At 37.7% G+C, this 19,347-nt stretch overlaps 1 protein-coding gene and 1 pseudogene across 20 annotated transcripts in view; one reads left to right on the top strand and one right to left on the bottom strand.

Annotated features, from left to right (window-relative positions):
• Positions 1–19,347, bottom strand: part of WNK1 (WNK lysine deficient protein kinase 1) — a 179,779-nt gene that overhangs the window by 56,198 nt on the left and 104,234 nt on the right. Inside the window, exon 1 of one of the 20 annotated variants that reach the window (XM_037845492.1) lies at positions 411–1,089. The exons of 18 other annotated variants lie outside the window; for them this stretch is intronic. In XM_037845492.1, coding sequence (XP_037701420.1) covers positions 411–521 — 111 coding nt within the window. In that variant the 5' untranslated portion in view covers positions 522–1,089. Of the gene's footprint in view, positions 1–410; positions 1,090–19,347 lie in introns of those variants that run through there. One more of the 20 variants, XM_037845493.1, reaches the window with a different exon arrangement.
• LOC119541615 lies at positions 16,418–17,530 on the top strand (annotated as a pseudogene).

Raw genomic sequence — 19,347 nt, 5'->3', positions numbered from 1 at the left:
GGTTCAATCTTCCAGCTCTTAAAACGTTGTCAGCACTTGCCTCTTAAAAGCTTAAGTTACAAATGTATTAGGATAACATTAAACTATCTCTTGATAAAAAAGAAAACTTTCTAACCATTCAGAATTGAGAAAAGTCACCCTCCTCCTTCAATATACAGAACAGTGTAAGATATCACCTGAAATATTTGCTTAATTTGTTCCTTTTTATCAGCAGTCCTTGGTCCATTTTTGTATCCAACAAAATAGGTACAATTAAAAAAGTCAAAATTAAATCAACTAAACTATAGAACTTTAAATATTTTTTAAAGCATTCTGAAGTCAACCATTTTAATACCTTAACTGAAACTTTCCATGTATATCACCAAATGGCTATAACATAGCCTTTGTATATATTGGAAATTCTTACCCACCTCATTTACACAATCCTTTTGAGGGCAGCAACAGCAGTGAGAATTTACGATGACAAATACTGAGCAAAGATCTTTCTTTGTAAAATCCATTGGAAAAGGCAAAATAAACATGTTACAGTTAGAGGAAAAAGAGAAGAAAATGGATAAGCTATAAAGTAACACGGTAAATTAGCCCACAGCATAAGGAAGACAAATATAAAAGCCAAACTGAAGCATAGTTTCTTGTTTAACATGAGCCATGCTTCCCCAACTCTCAGACATGAGTGTGCTCTGCTCAGCCAACAATCAACTTATTCCAGATCAGCCTTTAAACAGAACTACAGGCTGAGCAGGGAAACATTCTGCTACTAAACATTCTGCTTCTACAACAGGAACAGATCCCTGGACAGGCAAAATGAGGTTTTTAATTGCTCAAAGCCCCACCCACTACATCCACAGGTTCAGCCTCCTTGACATCAAACCTATCATGAGTATGTACACCAGAAATCCATTATCTAAACATCCCTTGCCCCCTTACCATGTTGAAACTATGCTTTTAAAAGAAAAAGGGGGTTGAGTTCAATGATCAAAGTGAGAAAACTCAGAGTATGTAGCCGAAAGAACACTGGGCAAGGAATCACAATACTGGAGTTCTCAGCTCAACCTCTTACATACTAAGTTTGTGTGACCTGGACAATACCTCTCAAACTCACTTGAAACATCCCTCTGTTTATCTAATTTTTTTTAAAAAATGGTGATATTAAGGTAAACTGTCTTATCACTCATTGCAGATTAAAAAAAAAATCAGATATATATATATATATATATGTGTATATATATCTGTGATTAGTATATAAAAGTGCTAAGATTTTATTCTTCTCCCTTCTACTAAAAGCCTCGACGTGCGTATCTACCTAAAGATATTTCTATTTGCAAGGAAGATCTCATGGACCCAAATACCTACTTTGATTCCAGTGATCAGGAATATGTTTTTCTTCATGGTATTATTAACAAAGATGGTAGAAAAAGAACTGCTCATTTCATTATTATAATAGGTAACAGAATAAAGTCCTATCTCTTGCAATTTGGGAAGCTTGAATCCCCATCAAAACTGGATACTAAGACTTCAATTATTAAACACGAGCATAAGGGTTTGGAAGCTATTTGGCTACTTTAAAGACTATAAATAACTACTAATTCCAATGGGCTCCCTGAAAGCATTTGACACTGATCTTTGTCTCAACCTAATTTATTACTACTAAGCAGGCAGCCTAGGATGTCATCAAGGTACTTTGGTCAGAAATGCAGTACCTTTAGCTTAAGTGAGTGAACCTGCATGCTTGGCTAAATGAAAGGGAACTAGAAAACAGATGCCTAGTTTCTTGCTTCTTAAGGTGCATCAGATAAAAAGACATGGTAGGTTTTTAACTCCACTGTGCAAAACAAACAAACAAACAAAACCAAAATTAAGTAGTTTTTTTTTCCCCTTGCAGAGGTACATTGTAGGCATAAATATCTAGATTCTTTAAAAAGCAACCATTTCTATGACTCAAAATAAGAGTTTTCAATATATATAATAAAAATACCATTCTCTTATAGATAAGTTTACATGTCTAAACTCTAATTCTTCTTTCTCTCAAAGTTAGTGCTCATCTCTGGATTTCCCAGATTCTTTCAACAGTATCAGCATTAATTCTGTAATCTGGAGTAGAAACATTAGTCATTCTTGGATGCTTTCTTTCCCACAACATGTAAGTTCTATTATCCTCTATGAGCTCTTTAAACAAAGCTAAGTGTTAAAAAGCAGCTGGTAAAACTGTTCTACTACTAGTACTCCTATTGTTCCCCCAACAGCCAAAGATCAGGCCAGGCAAAATGAGATTTTTACTGGTTTCTTTTTTTATCTCTCAAAATCATTGCTTCTTTTGCATTATGATTATGACCACCAAAGTACAGATTATCAGAACCTCACCTCGTTAAGCACAGACAATTTAAGATGGGCTCTGCTCTCTGTTTTCTCCAACAATCTGGTTTCATTTAATTACCTGACATTTAATCATCTTCAATCACCTGACATCATTTAATTGTTCACCACATCTATAAGATCTAGAAAAAAAACTTAGCGAAAGTCTCTCCTTTTCAAAATGAGAAATCTGTGGCCCAGAGAGATTAATGACACATTCAAGATAAGAATTCATTAAATCAACTGGTGTCTATGTAGGTCTCGTCTAGTAGGTGTCAGATACTGCTCACTACCATATCCTTAGCAACTATAATAAGACAAATAGAGGTCATATTTCAGTGAATGGTAAAGCTAAAACTAGAATCCAGAGTTCTCAATATCCAGTCCAATGTTATTTCCAGTCCAAGTTACCATGTTTTTAATTTTCCTAAGCTGGTAGAAAAATCCTCACTATTTGTCTATTTTTCTACCCCCATTTCCCCAAAATAAGTCCAGCAAACTGACTGCTTTCAATGAATACATAATAAATGTTTCACTGACAAGAACACTCCTTCCATTCCCCTTTAACTGAGTTCTATTTCCTTCAAAGTACAGTTCAAATCATATATAGTCCATTATGAGAGGGGAGCAATTGTAAAGTGATCTATATGAAACTTCTGGCATTTAGCATGTAAGTTATTTACAAGATACTAAGAAACTCAGTACTGTTAAAATGTATTTAAATATAGAAACAATCTTTCCATATCCTACCAGTTTTTATTCCACAGTCTACTGCCTCATGAATTAGAGATCAATATTTGGCATAGATATATAAAACTAGTTTTGTTGAGAAACTATGAAATGAGAATTTGACAACTGTTATGTGGCACCAACAACATTGGGAATGATACCCCGGACTGTAAACTTTAATCTTAATCAAATCATAATTGAGCAATGGAATGCCATTTCTGAAAATCATGCAAAATGCTTCCAAGATACAGTCCATGATACACAAAGTTTTCCTTTACATTTATAATCCAAATTTACTGGGTGGATGCAGGAATAAAATGTATTAAGGAACCATTTCAGCCAATTCCAGTGGGTTTAGAACCCTAGTATCACACAAAAAAATTCCATCTGCTAAAGAAATAAATACAAAGTTTTCCTCAATTTTTCAAACCCTAACTAATCAGTAATCAGTCTCACTTGTTTCTATAAAAAAGTAGGGTGAATTATAATCTGTTATGTAAAAACTAAAAGGAATTTTACCTAATGACTTTAATTCTTTTTTTCCCGGACAGAATGTTCAAACTTAGCAATCCAAAAGCTAATAGAATCAGTGACAAAGTCCAATTACACAAACAAAGTAATTAAAAATCCCCATTATTTCTAACTTGGTTGTTATGGGGCTGGATTCAGCCAGATTCTTACTGTTATAAGCCATTAGTTTACAGGAATTTGAACATACCTTATGATCCCATTGGAAAACAAGCCTCTTCAAACTCCCTACTAAATCCAGCTAGCTCTATCAAAGGAAATTAGTTTACCACATGATTCCCCAAGGTTCATTACTCCCTGGGTACATAAAAGCCTGTGAACTCGTCCAACCTTAAATGTATTGTCTTTATATAAAAAGTTGATGCCACTATTGGTTGAAGTTTTTATTCTTACTTAGATGTTCTCATTAACAATGGTACAGATTTTCAAGATAACTAGGCCAAGATCAGAAGTAAGAGTATGTAACTAAGAAGTCTTGCCCATTTGAACAGGATTCACAAACCTTTACAAAGGTCTCAAATCAACGAGACTAGTCTTATACTTACACTACCCCATATACCCTAATTTTATTGCCCTCAGATTTTTTTTTTTTCCCTTAAGTTCTAGAAAAAAGTTTAAAAGTAGGTAAAGGACATTTTTTTAGGGTTTATGTTAGTGTCATGTTAGAGATGCTTGATTTCTGACTCTACTGCTACTTTCTTCTGCATGTCCTTGGGCAACATGCTTAAATTCTACTTATCTACTTAACAGGATTCAAAAGTTTTAAAATAAGAAAATATATATAAAGCATTTTGGAGGGGGAGTGGCAAGAAGCAAGTTGCAATACATGTTAGTTTGTTCTCCCTCATTTAAAACTTGACCTTAGGTTAAAATCAATAAACACATTTCGATTATCGCAATTTACTGAATGTCTCTGATTAAATGAACAGAACAAGAGACAACTTATTTTACTACAAAGCATAACATAATGATATTAATGATAATAATGGCAATATCTAACAAGTACTGACTGATAATTGTGTGCCAGGTACTTTGCTATGTTTTATACGCATTTCTCAGACACTTTGTCCAAGTCTCATAGATAGCAAACAACTCTGCTGGGATTTGAACCCAAGCAGAAACAAGTCCAGAGCCCATTTCCTCCACAGCAAATAAAACTGTGTTTCAGCCCCTACCATTTCAGTACTAATGCCTTCATTCACAAATACTGACTTAGGACCTATAACATGCAAGTCCCTAGGCACTAGGAACACAGCAAAGAACAAGAAAAATAAAACCCCCAACCCACAGAACTTATAATTTAATTGGGACTTTAGGTAAATACTATATCAGGTTGTAATAAAAGCCATGAAGAAAAATAAAACAGTAAGGGAATGGAAGTAAAGTATGTGTGGACTTAATTTTGTTTTAGATAGACAGGAGGGAAGGCCTCTGAGCAAGTTAACACTTAAGCAGAGACCTGAATGAACTGCATCTATAGAACAATGACACAAAACAGTTTATCACTGCATTACAGAATGTAACTATTAAGGCATAGTCTAGTAGTTTAAGACATTTACCCCTTTCACATGGCCCTCACACAGACAGGTTAAAATGCATTCAGGTCACAGATCAACACTGCAATAGACATGTATGGATTCAGTATAGCATTTTGATATGAGCAGGGGATCTAGGAACAGAATTCTGTTATTTTCTAGGTGTGTAATCTTGGGCTAGCCAGCCTGATCTTCAGACTATTTATAAAGTATAGATAATAGTACCTGGCATATGGTATGTATATATGAATATTTACATTGCTATCATCCACTGTTTACATGGTAGTGTTCTACTTCAAGGTCAGAGATGTAGTAAATTCATCTGCAGAGGTTAAAAAAAAAAAAAAAAAAAAACCTCCCCTAAAGAGGCTCAGTTCCAGTGGGGGGTTAATAGTTACTATCAATATAATAATTATTTAAACAGAGGTAAAATATGATGGGAACAGAGAAACCTAAGAGATATTATACTAGCATGATTTTCTTCCAAGAATCCTAGGAATATTTCTGGTAGAGAGTGCCAGAGGATTGAGGCTATTGACTCACTCGTACAGACTAATTTGCCTATCAACATCCCTGAAATGCCAAGTCAATAAGGGACTCAGCTTAAACAAACCTTCTCAGGAATATTGCCTTTGACCCTTCCAAAGTACATTAAAATCCCTTACTTCATCATGTCTATTACATCCATCTGCTTTAATATAATTACTACTTCAATATCTACCTTCCTCTAGACTATAAAAGTTCTGAGAGGACACTGAAGCATATATCTCCATCACTGCTGTATTCTCAACCTGGCACATAAAAGATAATTAAGATTTGTTAAATAAGTGAATAATTGTTAAAATAAATGAAAAAAAACTGAGAACTAGAGCTTATGGTTTAAGTGACTAGAGTTCCGTGATCTTCAGATGTAAAAAAGCAATCCTCAGCTGTTAAAGACAGAATTTTCTTTGTAGCCCCCCTTTCTAACTTATTGCCAAACCCCTGTGTGGGGTGGGGTGGGGGGAACACACACACACACACAGTTGTTTATTGATTACTAATAGACGCGTAGATCTGGGATGGAAACCAGAAATCTGGAACAGGGAGGAGCATTATGGAGCCCTATGATCTCTCCCAATAGGTAACCAAGCATGTTTCCTTAATTAATGTGCAATGATGCTATCACATTCTTTTTAAAATTAGCTAAATTTACATCCAAAGCACATTAAGAGAAAGTACAGTTCTTCAAGGCTTATTTCAATACCGAGTCTTCACTACTGCTTATATACTTACACAACTCACTGTATTATCTAGGCACTTATTTAAATACCCCACATTTATCTTAGCATCCAAAACATGAGAAAAACCTCAGAAAAGTAAGAAGGAACACAGCCTTTTTATTCTTGGCTGGAATCCTGAAGATGGGAATAGAGATTGGTGAAATTAAGATAGCACTTCCCAGACAAAACCAAACATTAACAAAGATTTGCAAGAATGTAAAAATGCTGTGCTTCTCACTAAATTTTTATGTTTTGGAAAATAGTTATTTTTCATTAAAATGTTATTGATGCCAACATACACTGGGTTTACTACGCTACTTTTCAACTAATAAACTTTTTAAAATTCTGCTTTAATTTCTAATATGGTAAAAATGAATAGCTATAACACAACTAAACAAAAGCTCTTTGGGGTCTTCAATAATTTTTAAGAACATAAAGGGGTCCGGACACTAAAGAGCTAAAACCACTGAGCTAAAACATTCAGGTCTGGTATCTATCTTATTTTCTTCTCAGAAGATCTTGGACAAAATCTCAAACCTCTGCCAGTAATCCTTTGCAATGTTTTACAGTCTTACCCGGTTCTTTATGTCCAATTGCAATTTTCCTTTCCTTCTTATTTAAACTCCTCTAGGTCAAGAAAACAATTGCGGAGCATCTGCCTCTTCCCATTATGCATATAAAAATTCCTTCCCAAGAAACTCAAAGGAGTGGTTTTAAAACTGAGAAGAAGGGGCCTCAATAAAAATACATATGGTGTCAGGACAACTGTCTTGACACATTTGAGAGACCATCAAGTGAAATTATGATTTGGTTTGCCCTGTGAAATCTCAGAGAACAAAGCGGGAGTAACTGTAGGGTAAAAATTATGGGGGAAACACTTCAGCTACTGTTTTCTGCTATATCTGTACCCAAACACAGTTTGTCCCATCCTATAAAATGTACAGTATTGGTTTTCTATATGTAATAGTTTATACTTGCCACTATTCAATTTCTTTTTAGTGAAATACTTTTGTTAGTATTTCAAAAGTCATTTAAATTTCATTCCTCTTTCACAGGGTAAATGCAACTCTCTCAATTTACTTGGTGTATAAGTCTGACTATATTTGTGATTACTTTAAATGAATCATTTATTCTTCAAAATATTACCAAGGGCAGGCGGGGCAAGATGGCAGACTGGTGAGCTGTATGTTTTAGTTACTCCTCCAGGAAAGAAGGTAAAAAGCCAGGAACTGCGTGGACTGGACACCACAGAGCAATCTGTCTTTGGGCATACTTCATACAACACTCATGAAAACGTGGAACTGCTGAGATCAGCGAAATCTGTAAGTTTTTGCGGCCAGGGGACCCGCGCCCCTCCCTGCCAGGCTCAGTCCCGGGGGAGGAGGGGCTGTCAGCTCCGGGAAGGAGAAGGGAGAATTGCAGTGGCTGCTCTTCTCGGAAACTCATTCTACTGATTCAAACTCCAACCATAGATAGACTGAGACCAGACACCAGAGACTCTGAGAGCAGCCAGCCCAGCAGAGAGGAGACAGGCATAGGAAAAAAACAACACGAAAAACTCCAAAATAAAAGCAGAGGATTTTTGGAGTTCTGGTGAACACAGAAAGGGGAAGGGCGGAGATCAGGCCTTGAGGCGCATATGCAAATCCCGAAGCAAAGCTGATCTCTCTGCCCTGTGCACCTTTCCTTAATGGCCCTGGTTGCTTTGTCTATTAGCATTTCAATAACCCATTAGATCTCTGAGGAGGGCCGTGTTTTTTTTTGTTTGTTTTTTTTTTAAATCCTTTTTGCTTTTTCTAAAACAATTACTCTAAGAAGCTCAATACAGAAAGCTTCAAAGAATTGAAATTTGGGCACGTCAAGTCAAGAGCAGAACTAAGAGAGCTCTGAGACAAAAGGCAATAATCCAGTGGCTGAGAAAATTCACTAAACAACACAACTTCCCAAGAAAAGGGGGGTGTCCGCTCACAGCCACCATCCTGGTGGACAGGAAACACTCCTGCCCATCGCCAGCCCCATAGCCCAGAGCTGCCCCAGACAACCCAGTGTGACGGAAGTGCTTCAAATAACAGGCACACACCACAAAACTGGGCGTGGACATTAGCCTTCCCTGCAACCTCAGCTGAATGTCCCAGAGCTGGGAAGGGGGAGCACTGTGAATTAACAGAGCCCCATTCAGCCATCATTTGAGCAGACTGGGAGCCTCCCAACACAGCCCAGCAGCCCAGAACTGCCCTGGGGGGACGGCATTCACCTGTGACATAGCACAGTCATCCCTCAACAGAGGACCTGGGGTGCACAGCCTGGAAGAGGGGCCCACTTGCAAGTCTCAGGAGCCATACGCCAATACCAAAGACTTGTGGGTCAGTGGCAGAGACAAACTGTGGCAGGACTGAACTGAAGGATTAGACTATTGCAGCAGCTTTAAAACTCTAGGACCATCAGGGAGATTTGATTGTTAGGGCCACCCCCCCCTCCCCGACTGCCCAGAAACACGCCCCACATACAGGGCAGGCAACACCAACTACACACGCAAGCTTGGTACACCAATTGGGCCCCACAAGACTCACTCCCCCACTCACCAAAAAGGCTAAGCAGGGGAGATCTGGCTTGTGGAGAACAGGTGGCTCGTGGACGCCACCTGCTGGTTAGTTAGAGAAAGTGTACTCCACGAAGCTGTAGATCTGATAAATTAGAGATAAGGACTTCAACTGGTCTACAAACCCTAAAAGAACCCTATCAAGTTCAGCAAATGCCACGAGGCCAAAAACAACAGAAAATTATAAAGCATATGAAAAAACCAGACGATATGGATAACCCAAGCCCAAGCACCCAAATCAAAAGACCAGAAGAGACACAGCACCTAGAGCAGCTACTCAAAGAACTAAAGATGAACAATGAGACCATAGTACGGGATATGAAGGAAATCAAGAAGACCCTAGAAGAGCATAAAGAAGACATTGCAAGACTAAATAAAAAAATGGATGATCTTATGGAAATTAAAGAAACTGTTGACCAAATTAAAAAGATTCTGGACACTCATAGTACAAGACTAGAGGAAGTTGAACAACGAATCAGTGACCTGGAAGATGACAGAATGGAAAATGAAAGCATAAAAGAAAGAATGGGGAAAAAAATTGAAAAACTCGAAATGGACCTCAGGGATATGATAGATAATATGAAACGTCCGAATATAAGACTCATTGGTGTCCCAGAAGGGGAAGAAAAGGGTAAAGGTCTAGGAAGAGTATTCAAAGAAATTGTTGGGGAAAACTTCCCAAATCTTCTAAACAACATAAATACACAAATCATAAATGCTCAGCGAACTCCAAATAGAATAAATCCAAAAAAACCCACTCCGAGACATATACTGATCACACTGTCAAACATAGAAGAGAAGGAGCAAGTTCTGAAAGCAGCAAGAGAAAAGCAATTCACCACATACAAAGGAAACAGCATAAGACTAAGTAGTGACTACTCAGCAGCCACCATGGAGGCAAGAAGGCAGTGGCACGATATATTTAAAATTCTGAGTGAGAGGAATTTCCAGCCAAGAATACTTTATCCAGCAAAGCTCTCCTTCAAATTTGAGGGAGAGCTTAAATTTTTCACAGACAAAGAAATGCTGAGAGAATTTGTTAACAAGAGACCTGCCCTACTGGAGATACTAAAGGGAGCCCTACAGACAGAGAAACAAAGACAGGACAGAGAGACCTGGAGAAAGGTTCAGTACTAAACAGATTAGGTATGGGTACAATAAAGGATATTAATAGAGAGAGGGAAAAATATGGCAAACATAATCCAAAGGATAAGATGGCCGATTCAAGAAATGCCTTCACAATTTTAACGTTGAATGTAAATGGATTAAACTCCCCAATTAAAAGATATAGATTCGCAGAATGGATCAAAAAAAATGAACCATCAATATGTTGCATACAAGAGACTCATCTTAGACACAGGGACACAAAGAAACTGAAAGTGAAAGGATGGAAAAAAATATTTCATGCAAGCTACAGCCAAAAGAAAGCAGGTGTAGCAATATTAATCTCAGATAAAATAGACTTCAAATGCAGGGATGTTTTCAGAGACAAAGAAGGCCACTACATACTAATAAAAGGGGCAATTCAGCAAGAAGAAATAACAATCGTAAATGTCTATGCACCCAATCAAAGTCCCACAAAATACATGAGAGAAACATTGGCAAAACTAAAGGAAGCAATTGATGTTTCCACAATAATTGTGGGAGACTTCAACACATCACTCTCTCCTATAGATAGATCAACCAGACAGAAGACCAATAAGGAAATTGAAAACCTAAACAATCTGATAAATGAATTAGATTTAACAGACATATACAGGACATTACATCCCAAATCACCAGGATACACATACTTTTCTAGTGCTCACGGAACTTTCTCCAGAATAGATCATATGCTGGGACATAAAACAAGCCTCAATAAATTTAAAAAGATTGAAATTATTCAAAGCACATTCTCTGACCACAATGGAATACAATTAGAAGTCAATAACCATCAGAGACTTAGAAAATTCACAAATACCTGGAGGTTAAACAACACACTCCTAAACAATCAGTGGGTTAAAGAAGAAATAGCAAGAGAAATTGCTAAATATATAGAGACGAATGAAAATGAGAACACAACATACCAAAACCTATGGGAGGCAGCAAAAGCAGTGCTAAGGGGGAAATTTATAGCACTAAACGCATATATTAAAAAGGAAGAAAGAGCCAAAATCAAAGAACTAATGGATCAACTGAAGAAGCTAGAAAATGAACAGCAAACCAATCCTAAACCAAGTACAAGAAAAGAAATAACAAGGATTAAAGCAGAAATAAATGACATAGAGAACAAAAAAACAATAGAAAGGATAAATATCACCAAAAGTTGGTTCTTTGAGAAGATCAACAAGATTGACAAGCCCCTAGCTAGACTGACAAAATCAAAAAGAGAGAAGACCCATATAAACAAAATAATGAATGAAAAAGGTGACATAACTGCAGATCCTGAAGAAATTAAAAAAATTATAAGAGGATATTATGAACAACTGTATGGCAACAAACTGGATAATGTAGAAGAAATGGACAATTTCCTGGAAACATATGAACAACCTAGACTGACCAGAGAAGAAATAGAAGACCTCAACCAACCCATCACAAGCAAAGAGATCCAATCAGTCATCAAAAATCTTCCCACAAATAAATGCCCAGGGCCAGATGGCTTCACAGGGGAATTCTACCAAACTTTCCAGAAAGAACTGACACCAATCTTACTCAAACTCTTTCAAAACATTGAAAAAAATGGAACACTACCTAACTCATTTTATGAAGCTAACATCAATCTAATACCCAAACCAGGCAAAGATGCTACAAAAAAGGAAAACTACCGGCCAATCTCCCTAATGAATATAGATGCAAAAATCCTCAACAAAATACTTGCAAATCGAATCCAAAGACACATTAAAAAAATCATACACCATGACCAAGTGGGGTTCATTCCAGGCATGCAAGGATGGTTCAACATAAGAAAAACAATCAATGTATTACAACACATTAAAAACTCGAAAGGGAAAAATCAATTGATCATCTCAATAGATGCTGAAAAAGCATTTGACAAAATCCAACATCCCTTTTTGATAAAAACACTTCAAAAGGTAGGAATTGAAGGAAACTTCCTCAACATGATAAAGAGCATATATGAAAAACCCACAGCCAGCATAGTACTCAATGGTGAGAGACTGAAAGCCTTCCCTCTAAGATCAGGAACAAGACAAGGATGCCCGCTGTCACCACTGTTATTCAACATTGTGCTGGAAGTGCTAGCCAGGGCAATCCGGCAAGACAAAGAAATAAAAGGCATCCAAATTGGAAAAGAAGAAGTAAAACTGTCATTGTTTGCAGATGATATGATCTTATATCTAGAAAACCCTGAGAAATCAACGATACACCTACTAGAGCTAATAAACAAATTTAGCAAAGTAGCGGGATACAAGATTAATGCACATAAGTCAGTAATGTTTCTATATGCTAGAAATGAACAAACTGAAGAGACACTCAAGAAAAAGATACCATTTTCAATAGCAACTAAAAAAATCAAGTACCTAGGAATAAACTTAACCAAAGATGTAAAAGACCTATACAAAGAAAACTACATAACTCTACTAAAAGAAATAGAAGGGGACCTTAAAAGATGGAAAAATATTCCATGTTCATGAATAGGAAGGCTAAATGTCATTAAGATGTCAATTCTACCCAAACTCATCTACAGATTCAATGCAATCCCAATCAAAATTCCAACAACCTACTTTGCAGACTTGGAAAAGCTAGTTATCAAATTTATTTGGAAAGGGAAGATGCCTCGAATTGCTAAAGACACTCTAAAAAAGAAAAACGAAGTGGGAGGACTTACACTCCCTGACTCTGAAGCTTATTATAAAGCCACAGTTGCCAAAACAGCATGGTACTGGCACAAAGATAGACATATAGATCAATGGAATCGAACTGAGAATTCAGAGATAGACCCTCAGATCTATGGCCGACTGATCTTTGATAAGGCCCCCAAAGTCACCGAACTGAGCCTTTTCAACAAATGGGGCTGGGAGAGTTGGATATCCATATCCAAAAGAATGAAAGAGGACCCCTACCTCACCCCCTACACAAAAATTAACTCAAAATGGACCAAAGATCTCAATATAAAAGAAAGTACCATTAAACTCCTAGAAGATAATGTAGGAAAACATCTTCAAGACCTTGTATTAGGAGGCCACTTCCTAGACTTTACACCCAAAGCACAAGCAACAAAAGAGAAAATAGATAAATGGGAACTCCTCAAGCTTAGAAGTTTCTGCACCTCAAAGGAATTTCTCAAAAAGGTAAAGAGGCAGCCAACTCAATGGGAAAAAATTTTTGGAAACCATGTATCTGACAAAAGACTGATATCTTGCATATACAAAGAAATCCTACAACTCAATGACAATAGTACAGACAGCCCAATTATAAAATGGGCAAAAGATATGAAAAGACAGTTCTCTGAAGAGGAAATACAAATGGCCAAGAAACACATGAAAAAATCTTCAGCTTCACTAGCTATTAGAGAGATGCAAATTAAGACCACAATGAGATACCATCTAACACCGGTTAGAATGGCTGCCATTAAACAAACAGGAAACTACAAATGCTGGAGGGGATGTGGAGAAATTGGAACTCTTATTCATTGTTGGTGGGACTGTATAATGGTTCAGCCACTCTGGAAGTCAGTCTGGCAGTTCCTTAGAAAACTAGATATAGAGCTACCATTCGATCCAGCGATTGCACTTCTCGGTATATACCCGGAAGATCGGAAAGCAGTGACACAAACAGATATCTGCACGCCAATGTTCATAGCAGCATTATTCACAATTGCCAAGAGATGGAAACAACCCAAATGTCCTTCAACAGATGAGTGGATAAATAAAATGTGGTATATACACACGATGGAATACTACACGGCAGTAAGAAGGAACGATCTCGTGAAACATATGACAACATGGATGAACCTTGAAGACATAATGCTGAGCGAAATAAGCCAGGCACAAAAAGAGAAATATTATATGCTACCACTAATGTGAACTTTGAAAAATGTAAAACAAATGGTTTATAATGTAGAATGTAGGGGAACTAGCAGTAGAGAGCAATTAAGGAAGGGGGAACAATAATCCAAGAAGAACAGATAAGCTATTTAACGTTCTGGGGATGCCCAGAAATGACTATGGTCTGTTAATTTCTGATGGATGTAGTAGGAACAAGTTCACTGAAATGTTGCTATATTATGTAACTTTCTTGGGGTAAAGTAGGAACATGTTGGAAGTTAAGCAGTTATCTTAGGTTAGTTGTCTTTTTCTTACTCCCTTGTTATGGTCTCTTTGAAATGTTCTTTTATTGTATGTTTGTTTTCTTTTTAACTTTTTTTTTCATACAGTTGATTTAAAAAAGAAGGGAAAGTTAAAAAAAAAAAGAAAAAGAAAAAAGACAAACAAGAAAAAAAAAAAAAAAAAGATGTGGTGCCCCCTTGTGGAGCCTGTGGAGAGTGCGGGGGTATTCGCCTACCCCACCTCCATGGTTGCTAACATGACCACAGACATAGGGGACTGGTGGTTTGATGGGTTGAGCCCTCTACCATAAGTTTTACCCTTGGGAAGACGGTTGCTGCAAAGGAGAGGCTAGGCCTCCCTGTATTTGTGCCTAAGAGTCTCCTCCTGAATGCCTCTTTGTTGCTCAGATGTGGCCCTCTCTCTCTGGCTAAGCCAACTTGAAAGGTGAAATCACTGCCCTCCCCCCTACGTGGGATCAGACACCGAGGGAAGTGAATCTCCCTGGCAACGTGGAATATGACTCCCGGGGAGGAATGTAGACCCGGCATCGTGGGATGGAGAACATCTTCTTGACCAAAAGGGGGATGTGAAAGGAAATGAAATAAGCTTCAGTGGCAGAGAGATTCCAAAACGAGCCGAGAGATCACTCTGGTGGGCACTCTTATGCACACTTTAGACAACCTTTTTTAGGTTCTAAAGAATTGGGGTAGCTGGTGGTGGATACCTGAAACTATTAAACTACAACCCAGAACCCATGAATCTCGAAGACAGTTGTATAAAAATGTAGCTTATGAGGGGTGACAGTGGGATTGGGAATGCCATAAGGACCAAACTCCACTTTGTCTAGTTTATGGATGGATGTGTAGAAAAGTAGGGGAAGCAAACAAACAGACAAAGGTACCCAGTGTTCTTTTTTACTTCAATTGCTCTTTTTCACTCTAATTATTATTCTTGTTATTTTTGTGTGTGTGCTAATGAAGGTGTCAGGGATTGATTTAGGTGATGAATGTACAACTATGTAATGGTACTGTGAACAATCGAAAGTACAATTTGTTTTGTATGACTGCGTGGTATGTGAATATATCTCAATAAAATGATGATTAAAAAAAAAAAAATATTACCAAGGGCCCACAATATGCCATACACTGTGCTATGAACACAATAAATATAAACAAAGATTTAATAAACCAGGCTCTAGCACAAAGTCTTAAGATACTATGTACCTCATGCTTGTTTCCAGTCCCTCTCTTCAGATTAAGAGATGGCTATAGGTTAAAACAGTGTAACAATGGGAAAAAAAAGGAAGAAAATCTTGAAAACATTATATGCTAAATCAAAGAAGTCAGACCCAAAAGGCCCATATTGTGTGATTCCATTTATATGAAATATCTAGACTAGGCCAATTACAGAGACGTAAGTAGATTGGTGGTTGCCAGGAGCTAGGGGGGTGGAGGGGTGGGGAGGGAGTGGAGACTCATAATAGTATGGGTTTTTTTGGGGGGGTGGGAGTGGGGTGATGTAGACAGTGGTGATGTGTTGTAAACATCGTGAACATACTAAAAAACCACTGAATTATACCCTTTAAAATTTTATCTCACTTAAAAAAACCCTACTGAACAATGGAAAATAGGTTAAACTCTATACCATGAATGTACAGTGATACTGCTCTTTCTAGAATCTCTTAAATATTATCAAAGACTTCTTTCATTTAGGAAGGGGGTTTTCTTCTCAACTGAGCTTGAGTTTGCAGATGAAGATGCACTTGTTTATCAGACAGTGGCTCAAATACCTTTTTGTAAAAATCAAATAATGACTAATTTGAGGCCAAGAAACTCTGAAACGCACTCTTTTTGGCCCTGAGCATCTGGTGAGCAACTATTTAATCAGTAAGGTTTGGCTGTCTTTTTTACCTACTCATCCTACATAGCTGTCATTTTTAACAAGTTAATCATAATTGCTGGGTTAAGTATGGAACAGGATAAAATTTAATACAATCACCCATATAATTTGCACCTTAAAAATGCGCTTATCGGCACCCACCGGAGCCTGTTTGTGTCAACTGACCAGAGTCTGAGAATTCTCCACTCCGGGACCGTCCCGACTGCCCCAACACCAGCTTTCTATCCTTTGAAAACACTGAGAATAATGTCTCTGCATCAGTTTTTACTAGAGCCAATCACCTGCCATGCCTGGAACAGAGATCATACCCACATTGCCCTTAGCCCCAGTAACCACAAAGTCCACATCTATAAGAAGAACAGGAGCCAGTGGGTGAAAACCCATGAACTCAAGGAGCAGAACAGACACATCACAGCTACTGACTGGGCTCCCAAGAGCGACCACATCATCACTTGTGGGGCAGATCGTAACGCCGATGTCTGGAGTCAGAAAGATGATATCTGGAAACCAACCCTGGTGATCCTGAGAATTAACTGTGCAGCTACTTTTGTGATGCGGTCCCCGCTAGAAAACAAATTTGCAGTGGGAAGTGGAGCACAACTCATTTCTGTTTGTTACTTCGAGTCTGAGAATGACTGGTGGGTAAGCAAGCACGTTAAAAAGCCTATTTGTTCCACGGTCCTCAGCTTGAATTGGTACCCCAACAATGTTTTCCTGGCAGCAGGATCTTGTGACTTTAAATGCAGAGTGTTTTCTGCCTACATTAAAGAAGTGGATGAAAAGCCAGCCAGTACACCGTGAGGCAGCAAGATGCCTTTTGGCCAGCTGATGTCAGTTTGGTGGCAGTGGCACTGGTGGCTGGGTTCACGGGGTCAGCTTCTCAGCCAGTGGGAGCTGCCTGGCCTGGGTCAGCCACGACAGCACCGTGTCTGTTGCTGATGCCTCAAAAAGCGTGCAGGTTTCAACTCTGAAAACGGAGTTCCTGCCACTCCTAAGTGTATCGTTTTATCTCTGAGAACAGCGTCATGGCTGCTGGCCACGACTGCTACCCAGTGCTCTTTAACTACGATGACTGTGGCTGCTTGACCTTCGTCTCCAAACTAGACCTTCCAAAACAGAGCATCCAGCGCAACATGTCGGCCATGGAACGCTTCCACAACATGGACAAGAAGGCCACAACCAAGGACCGTAATACGGCCTTAGAGACATCGCACCAGAACAGTATCACTCAAGTTGTCTACTTATGAGGTGGACAAGCAAGAATGTCACAAATTTTGCACTACTGGCATCGATGGAGCCATGACAACTGGGGATTTCAAGACTTTAGATAGAAATCTTCTATCCAGGGCCTTCGAATAATGCGAAGCTGAGTGAACCTCCAGGATCTAGCATGACAAACTGCGACTGACCACAGCTCTGCCATTTGCATGATGGGGAGGAAAGCCAGCCGCCAAGAAACACTGAGCATATCATGTGCAAATATTGTTTGTGTGTTTTTGTTTGAATATAATTGGTGAACGTGTTGGTTTTTGAAAGCAGCAACTTTTTTTTTCTGTTTCATTCCATTTTTGACCAAAGCTTCTCTCTAAGTAGTTTATTATGGAAAATTGTCACACTAACTTAAAGGAAGGGGTTGGGAGGTATGTAAATTGTCTGCTAGAAAGTGAAATAAAAATAATGAATGTGGGGAAAAAAATGCACTTATCAAATAATTATAACTTGATTTCTTTAAATAGCAGTTATTTTTACATTTCTTTTACATAAAGAAACACTAAAATTCCATGCTCTTCTGAGAAATTTTAAGCATCAACATTTATTTATTTAGAGAGAGAATCAGGAGCCAAATTCACAAGATTAATCAGAGACATTTATCACTAAAGAATAGAGAGAACCCAGTCAGCATTCTCTCTAATAGCAGCCTACAAAAGAGTAGTCACTGTCTGCTGATAATGAAATCTACCCCAGTTCCAAATTAGAAATTTTGTAAAACCAACAAAGGATGGCTACCACAAGAGATAACAGAAGATAAGATGTTTAAGTATATGGCTATACTTAATAGTAAAATGTATTGTCTGTTTGGTATATATATTTAAAAAAAATTTCAGTATTGTTATACGGTAAAGGAATTGGCTCACAAATCCTTTTGTTTAAAATTCAGAATAATCACCTCAAGCAGTAATACTGGATTTAAGATGTTATTTACTCTTAGCCTATACCAAGGATAAGCATGATCAATGAAAAATGGTTACTATATTAAAATTTCTTATGTTTTCATCACAGAAGTAAAGTGATACTCAACACAGAGAAATGGCCGCCTACAAATTCTCAGAGCTAACAGCTACATGCCTGGACTGAGATTCTCATGTCTACTCAAGTACAGAGGCTAACAGCATTTTTACAGAAGAACATCACCACCACTTTTGCAGATTAGCAATTACCTTCAGAGGACAATTAAAAGAACAGTTCTCGTGATGTGTTTAAGAACAGGAGTCAGCAAGCTTTTTCTGTTAAAAGCCAGATAGTAAACATTTTAATCTTTATGGACCACGGTCTCTATTGAAATTACTCAACTCTGCCACTATTGTGTGAAAAGCCACAGATAATACATACACTAATGGGCCTGGTTGTGTTTCAATAAAACTTTATTTGTGGACAATGAAATATGAACTTCTTATAATTTTTCACAACATGAAATAGTCATCTTCTTTTGATTTTTCCCCCCAATCATTAAAAAATGCAAAAATCATTCTTCGTTCACAGGCTATACAAAAACGGGCTGCAGGCTAGATTTGGTCCGCAAACTATATTTTGTTAATCCCTGGTTTAGGGAGTAAGGGAAAGAAAGAAAAGTAATACTAAATAAAACAAACTATTCCATACACAAATTGTAAATTTTATAGACTTAAAATTTAAAGTTAGACATTTAACCTCATAATCAGATATGCTAATTAGATTGAGTTTATCTTAAGTATATATATTTGCAATGAGCATTTATTTTCATCAATGTTAAGTGGGAAAAAACAACCTAACTGAAATAAATTCTACCCTTTAAATATCTGACCGTAATCCCTAACACAAACCCTAACCCTCAACCCAAATAAATCTCTCTAATCCATCCTCTATGGCCATCTCTACTCCTTATTTCAGAGTTGCATTCATTCAGTCATTTCTCCAGA

This window comes from Choloepus didactylus, chromosome 8 (assembly GCF_015220235.1).
Source record: "Choloepus didactylus isolate mChoDid1 chromosome 8, mChoDid1.pri, whole genome shotgun sequence".
NCBI lineage: Eukaryota > Metazoa > Chordata > Mammalia > Pilosa > Megalonychidae > Choloepus > Choloepus didactylus.
This window is presented reverse-complemented; position numbering and strand designations above follow the sequence as displayed.